General features: G+C 30.3%; 1 protein-coding gene across 13 annotated transcripts in view; it reads right to left on the bottom strand.

Annotated features, from left to right (window-relative positions):
- The window catches only part of LOC143049654 (neuron navigator 2-like), a 342,816-nt gene that overhangs the window by 237,789 nt on the left and 86,227 nt on the right, over nt 1-18,800 (bottom strand). Inside the window, exon 1 of one of the 13 annotated variants that reach the window (XM_076223279.1) lies at nt 15,240-15,305. The exons of the other annotated variants lie outside the window; for them this stretch is intronic. Coding sequence (XP_076079394.1) covers nt 15,240-15,290 — 51 coding nt within the window. The 5' untranslated portion in view covers nt 15,291-15,305. Of the gene's footprint in view, nt 1-15,239; nt 15,306-18,800 lie in introns of those variants that run through there. 13 annotated transcript variants of the gene reach the window in all.

Here is an 18,800-nt window from a genome sequence, read left to right on the forward strand (position 1 = left end):
ATTTGTTGTTTCTAAAATAAGCAGTCACAGCCTTAGAGAGTAGGGGTACCCTAAACCAGGTAAACCAAAGACTGTTACATAGCATTTGTTGCTTCTCAAATAAGAAGTCACAGCATTAGAGAGTAGGAGTGCAGTACCCTAGACCAGGTAAACCAAAGACTGTTACATAGCATTTGTTGCTTCTCAAATAAGCATTCACAGCATTAGAGAGTAGGAGTGCAGTACCCTAGACCAGGTAAACCAAAGACTGTTACATTTGTTGCTTCTCAAATAAGCAGTCACAGCATTAGAGAGTAGGAGTTAAAAGACTGGTGGGCTCTTTTGATTAATATCATTCTGACATTGTAAAGCACCATAAGACTTAAAACTAATTTCATTTTTGCTTTATCTTTTTATTGTAAATATATATAGATAACCACTTTTTGGTTTTTAAGTAAATATTAATTACTTATCTGATAAGTTGGGTGCTCCGAATTTAACAGAGGTACATATCTGAACAGAAAAAAGTGCTGGTTGTCAGAAACTTATGATAAACCATACAATAAAATTAAATATTCCTTAAAGATGAAGTTTAAACAGATATCACATGAATTTTATACAAAAAAAGTCTTGAATAAACTTTCTTCTATAACAGACAGTTCGAAATTATTTCTATATAGTCAAATAAAAACTGAGATAAAAATTGAAAATTTTTTATTAAAAGAATCAAATTTTAAAACCAGACAATAATTTCTAAATTGAGGGTTAGTGACCATAACCTAGAAGTTGAAATGGGACGATATAAAAATGTACACAGAGATCAAAGGTTATGTAAACTTTGTAATAAAATTGATGATGAATACCATTTTTTTCTATATTGCAAACTAAACTCAACTTTAAGAGATTGCTTATTTTTAAAGATTAATAATATAAATCCTGATTTTACAAATTATCAACCACTTTCAAAGCTATAACAACTTTTAAATCCTAAATCTGAGCTTTTGACAGAAATTGGTGACTTTATAAAGCAATCTTTAGAATTGCGAAAATGAGGTCCATGTCCATCAAAGGTTACATTATTTGCCATTTATAACTATGTTTTTTTTAATGTTTATATTTTTTAATTCTTCACTGTCTGTATTAAATAATGTATTTGGGTAGGAACTGGCATGTTTTCCTGCGGACTGTTACTTTGTAAATTAGAACGTTAGATTTCAGTGTTTGGGTCTAGTGCAAAGCAGGGTTCATATTATATCGCACATTGTTCTCCTCCTGGGTTACCACATTTAATTTGCAACTGGATGTAAAAAGTCATTCATTATCACATGTGGGGTTCCTGTTTCATTGAAGTTCACACACATATCTCCTTTATTGATAAAACTGATAATGGAAATGGGGAATGTGTCAAAGAGACAACAACCCGACCATACAGCACACAACAGCTGAAGATCACCAATGGGTCTTCAATGCAGCGAGTAACTCCCACAACTGGAGGCCTCCTTCAGCTCGCCCCTTAACAAATATGCATACTTGTTCAGTGAACAGTCATACTTAACTCCGAATTATATTTAATGAACATGCATGAAATATAACAACATTTAAACTAACCTTAGTGACATGAACTCTCCTTATTGACGAATCTTTACAAATTAATTTCAACATTTTCTCCAAAACATCTAATAATGTTCCCATTTCATAAAACTCATAGTAAAACTAAATTTCTTTTTTTGCTCATTACGATTTCATTAAAACTGATAGAGTTGTTTTAATTTTTCGTCTCATTTAATTAATTACAAATCACCGTAATTTCTATTCTATTCTATGACTGTTATATCTGCATCACAAAAAAAACAAGAAACATTAAATCACTTTCATTTTGTCATCCTGACTTCATAAAGCACTTTCTAAATACAACATATTTCTGATTTATTAAAAATCCAAAGTATAATACTTTTATAAAATTGCACTGCAATATATCAATATCCCAAGTGCTGCAAATTTTACAAAATTCTCTTTTGACAATTATCTTCCAGTGTCAAATCTTCGAACATCCATTAAACATTAATCTCCATTTAATTCATTTTTCTGGCATCAGCTATGTCAAAAGCACCAATATCACATATTTCTTCACAATTATTAATCCAATTTTAAGCAGATTTTCCATTTTACAAAAGTTCCTTCATAAAAAATTCATAATAAACATCAAATGACCGCTATAAAAATGACAAAAAAATGACAGTAGAAATATGCTCCACATCTTTTAATTGAATCAGAAAGATGATTTACGAAGGGAAATTGGTTCATTAATATTACTCAAAGTGTTTGTACGTCCAGTGCACGGCAGAGCTATTTGCTGCACGGTTGTCAATTTAGACCAATTATGGGTATTTTGTCAAATGAAGAAGTTCCTTTAATCAACAGATGAATCATCATATGTGTTAATTTAACTTTCCAAAGGAATCTCTCTAGCCGAGAGCAACAGTTTTCTCTGCTGAAACACATTTTTTAAGGAAAGCATCTTTGAAAAGCACTGAGTCACTTACAATTTTTTTAAGTAATACCAAAGCATAACAAAAAGATGAACAGACATTAAGTTTGTAGGTAAATATTTTCATTGTTTGTTTTGTATCTGCATTTCTAACCATTCGTGTATTTTTAATAAAAAAAAAAAGAAATAGAAAATTTAATCAACTTCCAATTAAACTTTATTATTTTCAATCTCAAAATAAAAAACAAAAGATAAAATCCAACACAAAGACAGGAAGGACTCAATACAAAAATGTATTCTGGGTAGACAAATGATTTAAGTTGTATTGATACAATATTTATGAAATATATATCATCATACAATTTCTTCAGGTTCATATTTTCTCTATACATTATCAAGGATTTGTAAAGTATCCAAAATTATTACTATACAAATCCTTGATATGATATGAATCTGTAAGTTGAATTATAAAAAAAATAATCAAATGTGTGTTACTTCAGCGGTAACTTTTCACTGCAATTTTTTTCTTTTGAAAATATCAAGCCATAAACCACAAAACAGTTGTTTCTAGTTATAGATTTTCAATTTTTCAAAATTTCTTCTAAGCTGTGGGTTCCCTCTAGGGATCTGACTGAACCAATATATATGTGTCTCTTTCTCTGGAACAAAATTCAATTAACTGAAATCAATTATTAACTTATTAACAGAAAGTTAAAGTTGACCAATTGTCTGTTTTATTGGTCATGACAGATGTCCAGCATTATAGATCTATCACTGACCACTTTCATTGTCCAAGACCAACCTCATCAACAGTAGATCTAGGCTACCCCCTGTCTACAAGACAATTTACAAGGATTAAAAGACTTAATTAATTTGTAATGATGGACAGATGAATGAGATGACAAATTTATCTTCTTTTATTTTGAATACAGTAAAAAATAATTGTTAATGTTATTTCAGTTAATTAAAACAAGATTTCTTGTTCATGAGAATAGAAAATTAATGTATTAAAAACTTAGTTTATTTTATAATTTTATAATATTCCTGAAAAATTAATATCATTTGAAATGCAAGGTTAAATCATTTTAATAATAAAAGGACATTACACTGGCACATGTCAATAGGACAGCCACCCAATAATTATAAACTTAAAAAAGACAGCATTTGAAAAATAATTTGTCAAAAAAATCAATATCAATGTAAATGTATTTATTTATTTTTCTTTGAAATATGAAACAGCTACCCCCTGCTCTATAAAAGTTTGTCCTCGTCTTTTGAAGAAAATTCCCTTGTCCCTTAAATTCAAAATAAATATCAGAATAATAATCAGCAGCCAGTGTCCTTATTTAGCCTCTAATTTGAGACACCAACACATCACCATGTCAATATAACTGACCAGCAGATGTGTCCAGTATTGACAATTGTCCTGAGAATCATTACTGACCATTAATAATGAGCCATATTAACTTTTTATGACCTGATGATTCATCCAAGATATTGTCAACTGTTGGTTAATACTGAATACCCTTCTACAAACAAAAACTCTTCTGCTTACAAGTCATTGTTGCTTTAGATAAATGGACTAAACAATTTTGCTTATACAAAATATTGGCAATTATGGTTGTGTAACCCTCTTGAAGCCATGTTTACAAAAGAAATCATAATGGAAAAATTCAGATTAACAATAATACATGCTAGCAAAGAGCAATAGATCATCTCATGATCAGAAGAATACAGATATCCAGAACATGAAAGACATTTTGTAACAATTCTTACAGTCAAAATCCCAGAACATGAAAGACATTTTTTTTTACAATTATACAGTCAAATCTCTCAGAACATGAAAGAGATTTTTTGTTACAGTTCTATTAAAATCTCCAAGAACATGAAAGACATTGTTTTACAATTCTAGTCAAATCACCCAGAACTTAAAAAGATATTTTTTTACAATTCTGCAGTCAAATCACCCATTCATTTACAATTCTAGTCAAATCCACAAGAACATGAAAGAGATTTTTTGCAATTCTACAGTCAAATCACTGAGAACATGAGACATTTTTTACAATTCTACAGTCCATTTTGCCCCAAGAACATGAAAGAGATTTTTTACAATTCTACAGTCAAATCACTCAGAACATGAAAGATTTTTTACAATTCTACAGTCAAATCCACAAGAACATGAAAGAGATTTTTTGCAATTCTACAGTCAAATCACTGAGAACATGAGACATTTTTTACAATTCTACAGTCCATTTTGCCCCAAGAACATGAAAGAGATTTTTTACAATTCTACAGTCAAATCACTCAGAACATGAAAGATTTTTTACAATTCTACAGTCAAATTCCCCAAGAACATGAAAGAGATTTTTTTTAATTCTACAGCCAAATCACTCAGAATTTGAAAGACATTTTTTACAATTCTACAGTTGAATCCCTAAGAACATGAAAGACATTTTTTACAATTCTACAGTCAAATCTCCTAGAATTTGAAAAACATTTATTTACAATTCTACAGTCAAATCTCCCAGAACTTGAAACACATTTTTACAATTCTACAGTCAAATCTCTAAGAACATGAAAGAGATTTTTTAACAATTCTACAGTTAAATCACTCATTTTTTGTTACAATTCTATAAAAATCTCCCAGAACTTTAAAGACATTTTGTTACAATTTTACAGTTAAATTTCAAATCCAATCTTTTCTTAGAAAAAAAGTTAATAGGAAGTTAGATCTATAGGGTATATATTGTGACAGTCAGTTTCAGTTGATAGAGGTAGCTGGAGTGTCCATAGAGAATCACTGATCTTTAGCATGACAACATATATACAATCCTACCTAGTCAATTGAAATTTTAATTGTTCACCTTCCACTTTAGATGAAATATTTAGACCACCATATCTATGATACAAGTATCAAATTTTATATCATATTTCAAGTTTGTGCAAAAAGAAAAGAAGGAGGATATATATTCTGAAATTACAATGCCATTTCTTGTGTTATAAATGTTTTTCAACCTGAAAAGTAAATATCTGGTTTTCTCAAGAGTATTATTAAAATATATTGATAACTATAATTGTACTATTTTCCAGACATCTATGTTATTATCAAAATGAATGTTATGAACATTTAAAAACCAAAATATCACCAAATTATACTCAAAAGACTTGTTAATATTGATATGAGGAAAAAAGAAAGCCATTTATATTAAAAGGTGTGAGATTTAAGCACTTTTTATATTTACATCGCATGCATTTACAACTATTAATATTTCTTTTTCTTCTACCGGTACTTAAGTACTGTCCTCCAAGGGGAGTATTTTTGTACCATTGAGTGTTAACATACTCTATGCAAGTAAAGCATTGTGGAAAATGTGCATATATATATATAAAAGATTTTGGATAAGAAAGTTACGGACAGTCTCCCCAGAGGGTATAAATGAAAAAACATAGAACGAGTCCCTCATTTTCCTGTGACTACCTGTTTCAAACAACGCCGGATTTAGTACTGGCTTCACAGTTCGAAATTATTTTTAAAATAACAGTTTAAATTACAGGTTTTCATTGATTCGGGATGATGTATAAGTACGTTGCCACGTTCAATTATTTTACCTCATTATACAATACTTATTTTTTCAATCAGTATTATACTGATATTCGTTTGGGAGGCTTAAATATGTAGTTTCTGTTGTAATTGCCCTACCGTTGTCTAATTTATACCATCCTTGATCGGTTAGGACATTTTTGATTTTTTTGTTTGAGGACTGCCCTCAATGCAGTTATAACATCTCAACTGTCACAACCTTTGGAAATCTAGAGTTGTGCCATTTCACATCGTAAATAACTATTTTTATTTTTGGCATATTTCTGTAGTCTTTGCGGTGTGTTTGGAAATTTTAAAATTGTTCCAGCGTTCGCTTAAATTGTATAAATCAAGATTTTGATAGAGTCTCAATTTGAATTGACATGATTCATTTGTCATTGTGCAATTACCGAAGAAGGATATCTGTTATCCGAAATATCTAATATTTGTGTATTTTATAGTTATTTAATGGTGATGTTGTACCCTTTTTGACTTGTTATATATTATATTTTGTAGTGTACAGAATCATATTACTGTGAAAGTACTTTAATTCGTGGGTATCAATTTTCGTGGTTTGAGCAATATTTACATGTTCGTGGGTTTTTTAATTCGTGGATTTTAGTTTTTATAAAAAAAAAAATTAAAAATTAATGCCTTTAGAAACGAAGGTAACAAATACTTAGTAGTCTGGATTAAAGGAAATTGCAAAGTAAACATTGACCTGTGTAAATCGTAGTGATAACACTAATTAACCCATGACAAAGTGATCAACAGATTGAAGACCATCAAAGGTGCTAACTAGGCCATAAACATGTCACCTAAAGAAAACAGTAACATAAACAAAAGCTATAAAAGTAACTTGAATTGTCAAATAATTCTTATCAAAATCAAGCCCAGCATGAAATTATTATTTCCCATATATCTATACGAGAACTATGAGGATATAAAATGAACACTTTATCATACTAGCGTATCAATACCGGAAATCTGACTTTCATCGATCAAAAATATTTTTTATGAGAATAAAAAAATCAAAAGTTGTACAGGAATTATTAAAAAATAAATGGGTATATGCATGCATGCGGTTGTAGTTCTGTGACTGCTATTAAAGTATTCTCAGATTTGGCGTTGTTCAATATATTCTCTAGATCATAGTCAAACCAACCGATGGTGATCTTTCAATGTCTTGATTTGGACGATGGTTGTTTTATTTCGTTGGACACTTAAATTCGTGGATAAAGTCATCCACGAAAACCACGAAAATTGGTACCCCACGAATAAAAGTACTTTCACAGTACATGATCCATCGCCCTGTAAGATTGATCGTTGACTATTTATTCAGTCATTTTATATATATATATATATATATATAAAGTGCCTAGAAAATGATATATGATTCCACTATCTACCGTATATTGGACACTCTGCACACCTTGTTTGAATAATCATCATCCGCCCGCGCAGACAGACTCTAGTATCCTTTCCTTGAGATAAAACAAAATCTTTCGTCTATTTCCTCAGTATTATCATCAACATTTAATCAAATACCACACTAATATAGAACATAAAATATAAGATCCTACCTTACTTTTTCTTCATACTTAGTCTTACCTGAAAAATAAAATAAAACATGAGTACACGAAGGGACATAACTCAAAAAATGTTTTGTTGACTTGGGAATTATGACATTCAAAGATAAAAAGAGACTCAAAAGGGGATACTATAACTTGTGGCTTAAAGAGTTTAGTCTTCATTAAACAAAAGGCATTTTTTTTATTCTGTAAAATAAAAAATCAATTTGAAATGGTTTTAACACATTTAATTCTGGACTGTTAGAACAACAATGGAATAAGGAGAAAATTAATGTATATATATCGATACAACAGACACACATGTATTGTGGATTGATCTATTTTTAAAAGTGTAAGTTATATGTTACGAGTTATCAAAATACTTATGATATAAAAATAGAAAAAATATTTGATACTGGTAATAGAAAGACCAAAGATACCAAAGTGACATTTAAACTCATAAATCAAGAGAAAACTAATATTTGCCATGGCAAAAAAGAAAAACAATGAAAAGACAAACATGCAGTATACAAAATACCAATACCAAAGACCACCGAGTAAATTGACTTCAGTTTAGTATTTCAATAGTCAAGACTATAATATTTTTTCTCTGATGCTTATTTATTTGTAGTAAATATTTCGACAGACAAATAATCAATGTAATTCTATAAATATCTTATACCTTCTTGGATTTAAAAATAAAAGGCTTAGTTGAAAGTTTATCCAGACAATTGCTTTGGACCATAAAATATAGTGTTATTTTCTTTATTTCTAAGCTCTTTTTGTTTGAAGGATTGCATGGGACTGATAAGAGTCTGGGACCATATCTAAAGTAAGGTGTGTAAAAGTATAACAAAAATACTGATCTCCATTGCAAACAGAGGAAGACCATTTAAGGTGGTAGACCTTGGTTCAGGGAGATAACTCTTTAAATCAGTTAAGCGTTTGTAAAAGTCAAGTTCATCCATGTATTTTAAGCATTTACCTGAAACAGATTGAAAATAATCTATGTAACCTAGAAGCTTAGAATATATTCTTAAAAAATGGTTGACATAAACGTACTGATGATTTTAAGAGTTATAATTCCCTTAACCTAGGTCTACCTCCTTAAACTGACAAAATTAAAAGCTATCATATCAATGGAACAAATGAAAAACATTTAACTGCCATATATTCTTCACTCAAATGGTTCAGACATTTTCTGAAGAAAATGACAGATTAAACCTGGTTTTATAACTAACCAAATCTCCAACTAGTATGATTTAAAAGTTCATTGTTCGGTTATATTGACAAAATTGCTCATTGTTGAAGGCATCAATGTGAAATATAGAACTCAATGGCTTTGAGTTTGTTAAGTACTTGTTGTATGTTGGGATAATGCAGCATAGCCGTACAAGAGCAGTAAAGCATAAAGCTACAAATTTATTGAATAAAATTTCAACTTTTATTTCATGGAGACAACACTTTATCGATAAAGCAATTAATTATAATCAAAACACACAAAAAAGTTTCATTATTAGTTTTTTTAAATTCTATCAGACATGCAATATATTTTCTCAGAAGTATATTGCTGTTTAATGTTCTTAATTGTAATTAAAACTAATGAAAAAGCATGCCTAATAAAATTAAGGCTGAAATTTGAGGATGATAGACTTTATTCTATACATAATATTTGACATTTGAAACTTGTTTTCACAAACAAATAATAAAAAGCCTCCTTGTTTCCATGCAAAATATTGATTTTTAAACAAATACAGATTATATTTGAAAACATAAAAATATGCTTCATAGAAATTGAATAAATATCATTGGATATCTATTGCACTGTACATCTTTATGTTTTTTTGCTTTTGGGTTAAGAGATATTTTTTTTTATTATTTGATTTTGCCATGTGATTATGGACTTTCCCAATTGATTTTCCTCTAAGTTCAGTATTTTTGTGATTTTACTTTTTAATGCAGCATCAACATGCATCTTTTATCTTGAAATGATGAAACCAGCCTATTCAAATTTCTATTTCCATTCTAGGAAACCACACTGCTATTATTAACTTGCTGCCATTCAACATGGGAAGGACTACAGATCACTACAGTAAACATGACCAAACTTCTGGGCTAGACAAATATATATATATATTTATTTAGCAATCATCAATGACTGAGTACGTCATGAGTCAGCAAGGTTTTAAGAACATCAGTTGTTCGACCTGTATTGTTAAATGAAATTTGTTAAAATATACTTTTCATTTGATTTTGCCATTTGATTAGGGACTTTGTGTTTTGAATTTTCCTCAAAGTTCAAAACTTTTGTGATTTTACTTTCATTTTTTGGGTTCTTTTTGGCAAAATTATGTTGGTGTATTTTTTAAAAGAATCCTCTACCAAGAATTTGTTTTACATGCACACGTATAAAAATTGTGGTTTTTATCCAATGCAAATATAGATTTGTTTTCGATTTAAACTTGTATATAATTATAATTCTATCAAGGTTTCTTTCAAAAACTCAACTTTCTATATATATATATATATATATATAATTTGTATTATGACACTTAAGGCTACCTTGGTCAGATCCTATGAGAAAATTAGTTGTTTTTAGTAATCTATAGTAATTCTTGCCTGTAGGTGGTATTCTACCAGGTTAATACATTAGATAAATGAATTAGTGTGATGAACCTTTCTGGCCTGTATTTAATGTCAATTAATAAATAAATGTAACATTTCAATCAAATTTAAATAAGTGATCAATCTAGGGCTGAATTATTCACCAATTGACTGATATAATCTATCTTCTATCCATCTTCCTTTATCTTCAGATACAGCATTACACACAATTTCAATTTGACCAAAATCAACAAAAAATTATGCTGACATTGCATTTTACATCTTTGAATTAATTTACTATCGACTTTGGTGCAAAAGGCGCTTCTTCAATTTTGACATTTCTTGCTGCAGACCTCAAAGAGTTGTGTTGATCATTTTAGAATCAGATTCATACAAGAGCTTTATTGATTTTTTGTTCATCAGGTTTTGATTGAAATTCAATTTACTATAATCACATATAACACATACAATTTATACACGAAATTAAGCAGAAAATTCTGTTGAAATTTCACCATTGATTACAGAAATCTTGTTCTGCGGAAACTAAACAATCAACAGAGGCACGTAGCAAACAGCGGCAGCAGACATGCTTACAACTAGATCTACATCCATGATTTCCTGTTTTTCTATTTCTGTCTCACAATTACTGCCTTCAAAGGAATTAATGTTTAAATACATTATACTTAGCCCAAATATAGTCCTTTTTACTTCTTTATTCAAATAAATCTTATCAGGGTAAAATGTCAAATATGATTACTGTAAACAGTCTGTCATTTCATTGCTCATTGCACACTTGTCATGAAATAAAAGTTCCTTCATAATATAATAAGTTCCAAGAAGAATAAATACTGTAATATTTTTTCCTTAAAAGGAAAAAAGTATATCCAAGATGTGTTCAAGTGGCATTGTTTATATCAAAGTTACAATATTTAATAGAGAACAACAGATCTTGGAGCAGTTACTGACCATCTTAATCTGAGAAAAAAAAAATCTTCAAGCAGTAACTGACAATCTTGGTCAGAGAACAACACATCTTGGAGCAGTTACTGAAAATCTTAATCAGAGAACAACACATCTTGGAGCAGTAACTGACAATCTTAGTCAGAGAACAACAAAACTTGGAGCAGTAACTGAACATCTTAGTCAGAGAACAACAAACCTTGGGAGAGTAACTGACATTCTTAATCAGAGAACAACACATCTTTACAGAGCATCTAACAATCTTAGAGAATAACATATCTTTACAGAGCATCTCATAATCCTCATCAAAAAACAAAACAATCTTGGTGGAGTAACTGACAGTTTATCAGAGAACATCAAACCTTTTAAGTCACATCATGGCATAATAATTACAGTAACTTTGGAAGAGTATTACTGATATTGGCTTACTCATATCAACTAACATTGGAAGGGTTAAATTTATATCACTTTAACATTTTATCAAATAACACAAACCATTGCAGAACAAACTGACAAATAAAATTGAGAATGGAAATTGGGAATGTGTCAAAGAGACAACAACCTGACCATAGAGCAGACAACAGCAGAAGGTCACCAACAGGTCTTTAATGTAGCCAGAGGCGGAGGCGTCCCTCAGCTGACCCCTAAACAAATATATACTAGTTCAAAATCTACTCCAGCATTTAAAACAACATACAATTGAGCTAACCTCTCATGGGAAGTCAAGGTCAATCAACTTTCTCATAGACAATTGAGATCAGCTATTATACCAAAGTTCACTTTGCAATTAAGTTCAAATGGCAATGTTTTGTAACTAATAACTTGGTGAAAATATCACACCAAAAGGAATTAACTACTACATAAAAAATAACAAGAGAAACAATACAAATATTATTTGATATTGATATTTCATAAATCATTGGTAACAATATCGCTCGTAAATTACATAGGAAAACTTGTTGAACAGTGACTAACTAGTGTAAGGCTTCAACTAATGGTTATTGATAAGGGAACGTATCCAAAGAATAGTTCACAATCATAAAAGGTGAAATAATTGATTGTATTTCTTTAATAAATGTGTAATAATTGATCATAGTCCCCTTTATTCATCAATAAAATGTTATATTCAGTAGGATATATATCTCTCCCCATGGCTGACCCCGGGAGATGCATAACACTTGATAACAAACATCATGAGATTAAATACCGATCAAGGACCATCGCCAAATACTCAGATCCCTCGTGCATTACCATGGATTTTGTAAAAACTACACAATTGCTATCATTAGTGGATAAAAGTGCATTAGGTCAGCTTCTCTATGCACATTAGTGATTTTAATCTGTTTGTGTAACATCAGTGACTGTTTCGAATTAAGACAATATGGCGCTGTTAAAAGCTGTTAATCGTTTAAAATTCCTATAACTATTGTATGAAAAATACCGTTGTTGAAAACTTGAGATATGCTTCGTTTCCCTTCAGGAATAATTATCACATGTCATTACAACATAATGTTTCTTTTTCAATAATATTCAATAATGTGAATTTTTATCGCAATTGAAATTTCTCTCGTAAAAAACATCAATCTGTATTGTTGTCTAAGAATTTCCTTCATATCTTTATATAGCAGATCAATTATCATAATTTAAAAAACTGGAGATATGTTGGATACAGGAAAAAGACTGTAACCCAAAACAAAAATAACCGAAAGAATTCAACAGGACAACATACAGTGAGGGTGGTAAACTGGGTTATGTTCATGCAACATGTTTTGCCATTTTTATTTCAAGTGAAGGCGTGAAAAATGTTCATTATTCACTATGTGAAATCGGTAAAAAGATCAACGTGCAAGAAATTTTTAATTGTTCCTTCATCGTCATATGGCAATTTTATTACGCATCCTACCATGTGGATACCCTGCTCTGCATGCATGCTGATGTTGATGATGATGCTTTTACGCCCCTCTACAGTCTTAACCATTCAGGACAGGAACCAAGTTTATATACTATATGTCAAACTTTAAATTGTCTGATTTTTTACATAAAAGTTGTAATAGCATTACAATTCTTTTTGCTTTTGTCACTAGTCTGATTTTTTGCAAAGGGATACAACTCTAACCTAGGAGAAACTGTGTCCCTGTTTATACACTCTAACGAAAAAGAACATAAAAATTTGAAATACTTTTTGATTGTCATTTCATTTCATGTGTGTTTTGATTTATTCTGACATTTGCTTTTTAAATATTACTCAAATATGTTCATTAGTTCATTGTGATTACCAAGAATGTGGGTCAATACACCTTATCGCTAATCCTGGTTGACCAGGCCGTTTGAACTTTTGACGTCAACAACAATCACTTTTCCCTTGTGGCGTCAAATATTTTGTTTTATGACGTCAAAATTTTACAGGAACCTGTGTGATATCCAGTAATGGCGGACAAATAGCGATAAGGTGTATTATAAGAAAAATTTCAAACAACCAAACTTACTGTCATATTTCCTTTCAGTGATATGTGAAAATCTCTTATTTGGCAATTTATATTAAATAATTCACTTCTTGAAATGAACATGTGTATATATGTTTCAAGTTGAAATGACCAAAAACTTTTATATTATAATGTACTATGATCCTATACCCAAAACTTTAAAATTAAACCTGATACAGAACAGACAGATGAACTGACCTAAAAGCATAACGCCCCTCCAGTAGAACTGAAGTTTGTCTGCTAAAGTCTGAGCTTCATGACCCCAAATAACCCCCTTAAAGATGTCTAGACTACAGGCCAGAAGTTTAATGTTGTATATGGATTTGATTTATTTATGAATATTGTTATTTGCTATAAATATATATACTATTGTAAATTAAGCATTAAGAGAGCAGTGCAATTCAATTACTTATGTAACTATTACATTACTGTAATGACTTTTCAAAAGCATGCAAAGTTATGGTCAATTGCAAACACATTTTTCAATTCAAACTCTAACACAATCAACAAAATAGGTTAATTTTTTCCCCCAATACTAAAATAAATTTTGGTACATAAAATATCAAATAAAATTACATACCTTAAATAGAAAGAACAAAGATGCTATAAACTGATTTCATGTAAATCATAGTTACAGTTTTAAACCGAATGGCTTTTTTAATTGCATATATCAATAAAATGCACTTGATCTATGCTTTTGTTTATGCTATTTAGAATTCTTATGAACATCAAAGGCTTTATTGTGAACTTTTCTTCAGAGGAGAAGCTGATCATATAAAACATTAAGAGAGAAGATATAGCTTTGAGGCTAGACAATCAAAAATCATAAGTCCATTAAAAATCAGACAACAACATAGCCAAAAAGAAAGTTGAAAAGACAACAAATTATACAAAACATTATAAAGTAGATATAGGATGATGTGGTATGAGTGCCAATAAAACAATTCTCCATCCAAGTCACAATTTATAAAAGTAAACCATTATAGGTCAAGGTATGGTTGTCAACATGGAGCATAGGCTCACACCGAACAGCAAGCTATAATAAAAGGCCTAAAAAATTACTAATGAAAAACCATTCAAATGGGAAAACCAACCCTCTAATCTATATAAAAAAAACACTTACTCCATAAAATTAAGAGCTCTAATAGCAGACATTTACTTATTTCCCACCTGACATTCTAGCACAAAATTGACACAATGCAATGATAATATGTTTGATGGTGACAAAATATGGTTGTTTCAAGGGCAATAACTCCTATAAAGAGTCAACAGCTCGGATATTATGACACCATGTTGATTAATAGATGATAATATTCTGCTGACCATTTTTTTTTTACAACCCCCCTTTTTTTTTGGACAATCAGTGCATTTGAATGGGGACATACGGGTGGAACAACCTCCTGGGTTTGGAACCCCCTTTTTAAAATGGCTGTATGTGCCCCTGATTTCATGCTATAATATGTATCATATTGCAAGTTGGAAGTAAAAGACTTTTTCTAATGGAAAGGAATATATGAATTCAACATTAGGCCCCCCTTGACACAGACTGGACATTCATAGCAAGTTATACCAACCTTTAATATGTGTAAGTTGTTCCTTTGCATTCTCCATAATCTGACATTCATTATCCTATAACAACAGTTATCTCCCTTTGGAATAGTTCACTTAAGATCACAGTTATCTCCCTTTTGAATATTTCACTTAGATCCCAGTTACTTCCCCTTTCTAACCTCTTTTACTAAAAGAATCTGACACATTTAAATAAGTAAAGAATTTCATCAATTCTTTTATCCCTCCTACGATATTATTATCCTTAATTTCTAATCATATATATATATATATATATTCTGTTGAACAAAAGTCTGAAATAGTAACAGATTTGCAAGCGTGTGTATTACAAGTAAGAAATTGCATTTTTTTCCCATTCATACAAGATCAAAAATACTTCAAAGACTTAGCTAAATAAACGATAAGTGTGTGTGGGAAATCTAAACATCTAAATATATCCCAATTGATAATTTCAATTAAGTACAAAACAAACATCTGATTACATGAATAGGAACCATTAGGAATCACAGAATGTACATGTATTGGCTGCCAAAAACTACATGTTTTTTAAATCACTGTCATGAAAACTAAGCCAAAAGCACAATCAAAAGTTCTTCATGCATTTTGTGCCTGCATTATATACTTTTCATATTAAATGTACCTGCTGGTTTCAATGTGCAAACAATAAGTAATATTTAACTTGGAGTTCATAGTTTTTAATATTGCTGATATCCTGGAATAACTGGTCCATCAGGCATTGGATATAAGAGTAAAAATTGTATTTTTCCACATCAAAATTACAAAATTTTCAAAATCACTAATTCTAAAAAGACTCTTTACTTTTGAACTATGCAACACCTCTCTGACCTCTATGGGCTACAGGTATTTTATAAAATGATTTTCTATATCTGTTGCATCTATCAAGATCATAAGAAACTTCCGTATTTCATCACCTCCTATTTTCCTACTGAATACGATTTAGTGAAGCATTTTACGATGAATTAGACTTCCTGCCAATTAAGTTATCCTCCATTAAAAGACATTGTCACCAATTATTTTCATCAAAGTATCGTTAACGTTCCACGAAATTTGGTTACTGACAGCGCTTTACCTAATGATTTTTGTCACTCCTAATGGAGCTTTTTTCCCATTATAGCCAGCTTTAAGCAACAAGTCAATTCTTTTACCGTTATTGGCTTTGCTAAAATGCTTCAGCTTTGTAAAAATCCAGTTTACGTGGAAAAAATGTTTTGCTGGGTTTTTACTACTGCGAGAACCATTAAATCTCTTTAAATCACATCAGTCGTAATTGTATTTTCTCGTGCTTTCTGCCAAATGTCATCTTGCTTTGTGACAGTAATGGTATTATTTGAGACGACAAGTCATCTTCAATAGGAACAAAGTCCTGCAATTAGCCTTCATCTAAAGATCCTGGCTTTTTTTCCAAATTTGCTATTGAACGTTAAGAAATATTAAAAACTCACTTCCGATTTCAAGCACACAGAGAAAAAAAAAAATTCTTTTACTGCACACACAGTTCTGGAACATCATAATAGTCCTACATGGTTTAGTATGCAATTAGCATTATATTTTCATCTAAAGATCCTGGCTTTTTTTCCAAATTTGCTATTGAACGTTAAGAAATATTAAAAACTCACTTCCGATTTCAAGCACACAGAGAAAAAAAAAAATTCTTTTACTGCACACACAGTTCTGGAACATCATAATAGTCCTACATGGTTTAGTATGCAATTAGCATTATATTTTCATCTAAAGATCCTGGCTTTTTTTCCAAATTTGCTATTGAACGTTAAGAAATATTAAAAACTCACTTCCGATTTCAAGCACACAGAGAAAAAAAAAAATTCTTTTACTGCACACACAGTTCTGGAACATCATAATAGTCCTACATGGTTTAGTATGCAATTAGCATTATATTTTCATCTAAAGATCCTGGCTTTTTTTTCAAATTTGCTATTGAACGTTAAGAAATATTAAAAACTCACTTCCGATTTCAAGCACACAGAGAAAAAAAAAAATTCTTTTACTGCACACACAGTTCTGGAACATCATAATAGTCCTACATGGTTTAGTATGCAATTAGCATTATATTTTCATCTAAAGATCCTGGCTTTTTTTTTCCAAATTTGCTATTGAATGTTAAGAAATATTAAAAACTCACTTCCGAGTTCAAGAACACAGAGAAAAATACAAATTTCTTTTACTGCCACATAATTCTGGACCATCATTCCTACATAGTTTTGTAAGTATCAACATTATTCTTTAGGCGCTAATACACTGTAACGAGGAAGCTAACAAGAAACTATATCAAATAAACTAATTCCTTTAGAACAATCCTAATCCTACCAACAGTATGCAGAGTCATTCCGTCAAGCAGTTAGAAATCCACACTCTCTGAGTTAAATAAATATCCATGAACCAATATCTTTCAAACATTTTCTAATTTCTAATTCATCAAACTTTATATTTTAGCACAAATATCTATCAACATATTTAAACAATGTCACATTGCTATTTTTCAATTAACGTTTTTTTTTATCATTTCACTAAAATTGTACATGCCACCAGAACGTATTCTTTCCCTTACTCAATCTTCCAAAATGAAAATTTAAACATAAGTCTTGTAGATAATTACTTTGCACCTGAAATAGTACTGAATCACCTTAAATTAATAAAGCTCGGCAGGTAACTGTGTTACAATCAATTTACATAAGCTGTTGCTTCACAATTCCCTTGCTAATTAGTTTTTGTAGAGATCATCTAGAAACCCTATTGTGTCAATATCAGGATTAAGTCAAATTAATTTGTCATAAAATTCCATGGCATCACTGAACATTTTCTTACATTAATTTCTTTACCACGTAACCTGCTCATGTGCAAGACAGCATTGTAAAGACAGAAACTGCTAATGATTTAAAATAGCTGTTTATGGCACTGTAGATTATACTGGGGGGAAATTATTTTAACCAAAATGACATATTTATACATTATTAGTCTTTTCTTGACGATTTCCTGATTACACTATTACTCTTTCGTATTTACCGTAATTATTTGCTCTGGCAATCAAACAAAAGTTAATTTCTTGGATTCACTAGGAAAGAAAGATGCCATAAAATATAGTTTTGTCCACTCATTAATAGGGCAAGTCGTAGAAAATCTATGACACATCTTTAAGACTGTGCTAGATGAAAATTAGGTATCATATTTAATGAATGATTTCCAAGATAATTATTTGTTTAATTGAGAAAATTATAACTGTGCAATATAGACTGTGGATTCATACTTATTCGTTGAATACCAATTTTCGTGGATTTCGTGGAAAATATAAAAACCATATATTCTAATGCTCAATGAATTACAAATTTTCTTTATGCTTTGAATGCAGATCTATAGAGATTGGCAAAACAACGAAATCACATATCCACTAAAATGCAACTTTTTCTCAATCCTTGAAAATAAATACTGACGAAAATAAACGAATCCACAGTAAATATATTGAGATAAAATTTTGTCAAATTTTTTGGAGTAATCAAGTAAAATATGTATCGTAAAATTAATATACCGGT

This window comes from Mytilus galloprovincialis, chromosome 10 (genome assembly GCF_965363235.1).
Source record: "Mytilus galloprovincialis chromosome 10, xbMytGall1.hap1.1, whole genome shotgun sequence".
In the NCBI taxonomy this organism is placed as follows: domain Eukaryota; kingdom Metazoa; phylum Mollusca; class Bivalvia; order Mytilida; family Mytilidae; genus Mytilus; species Mytilus galloprovincialis.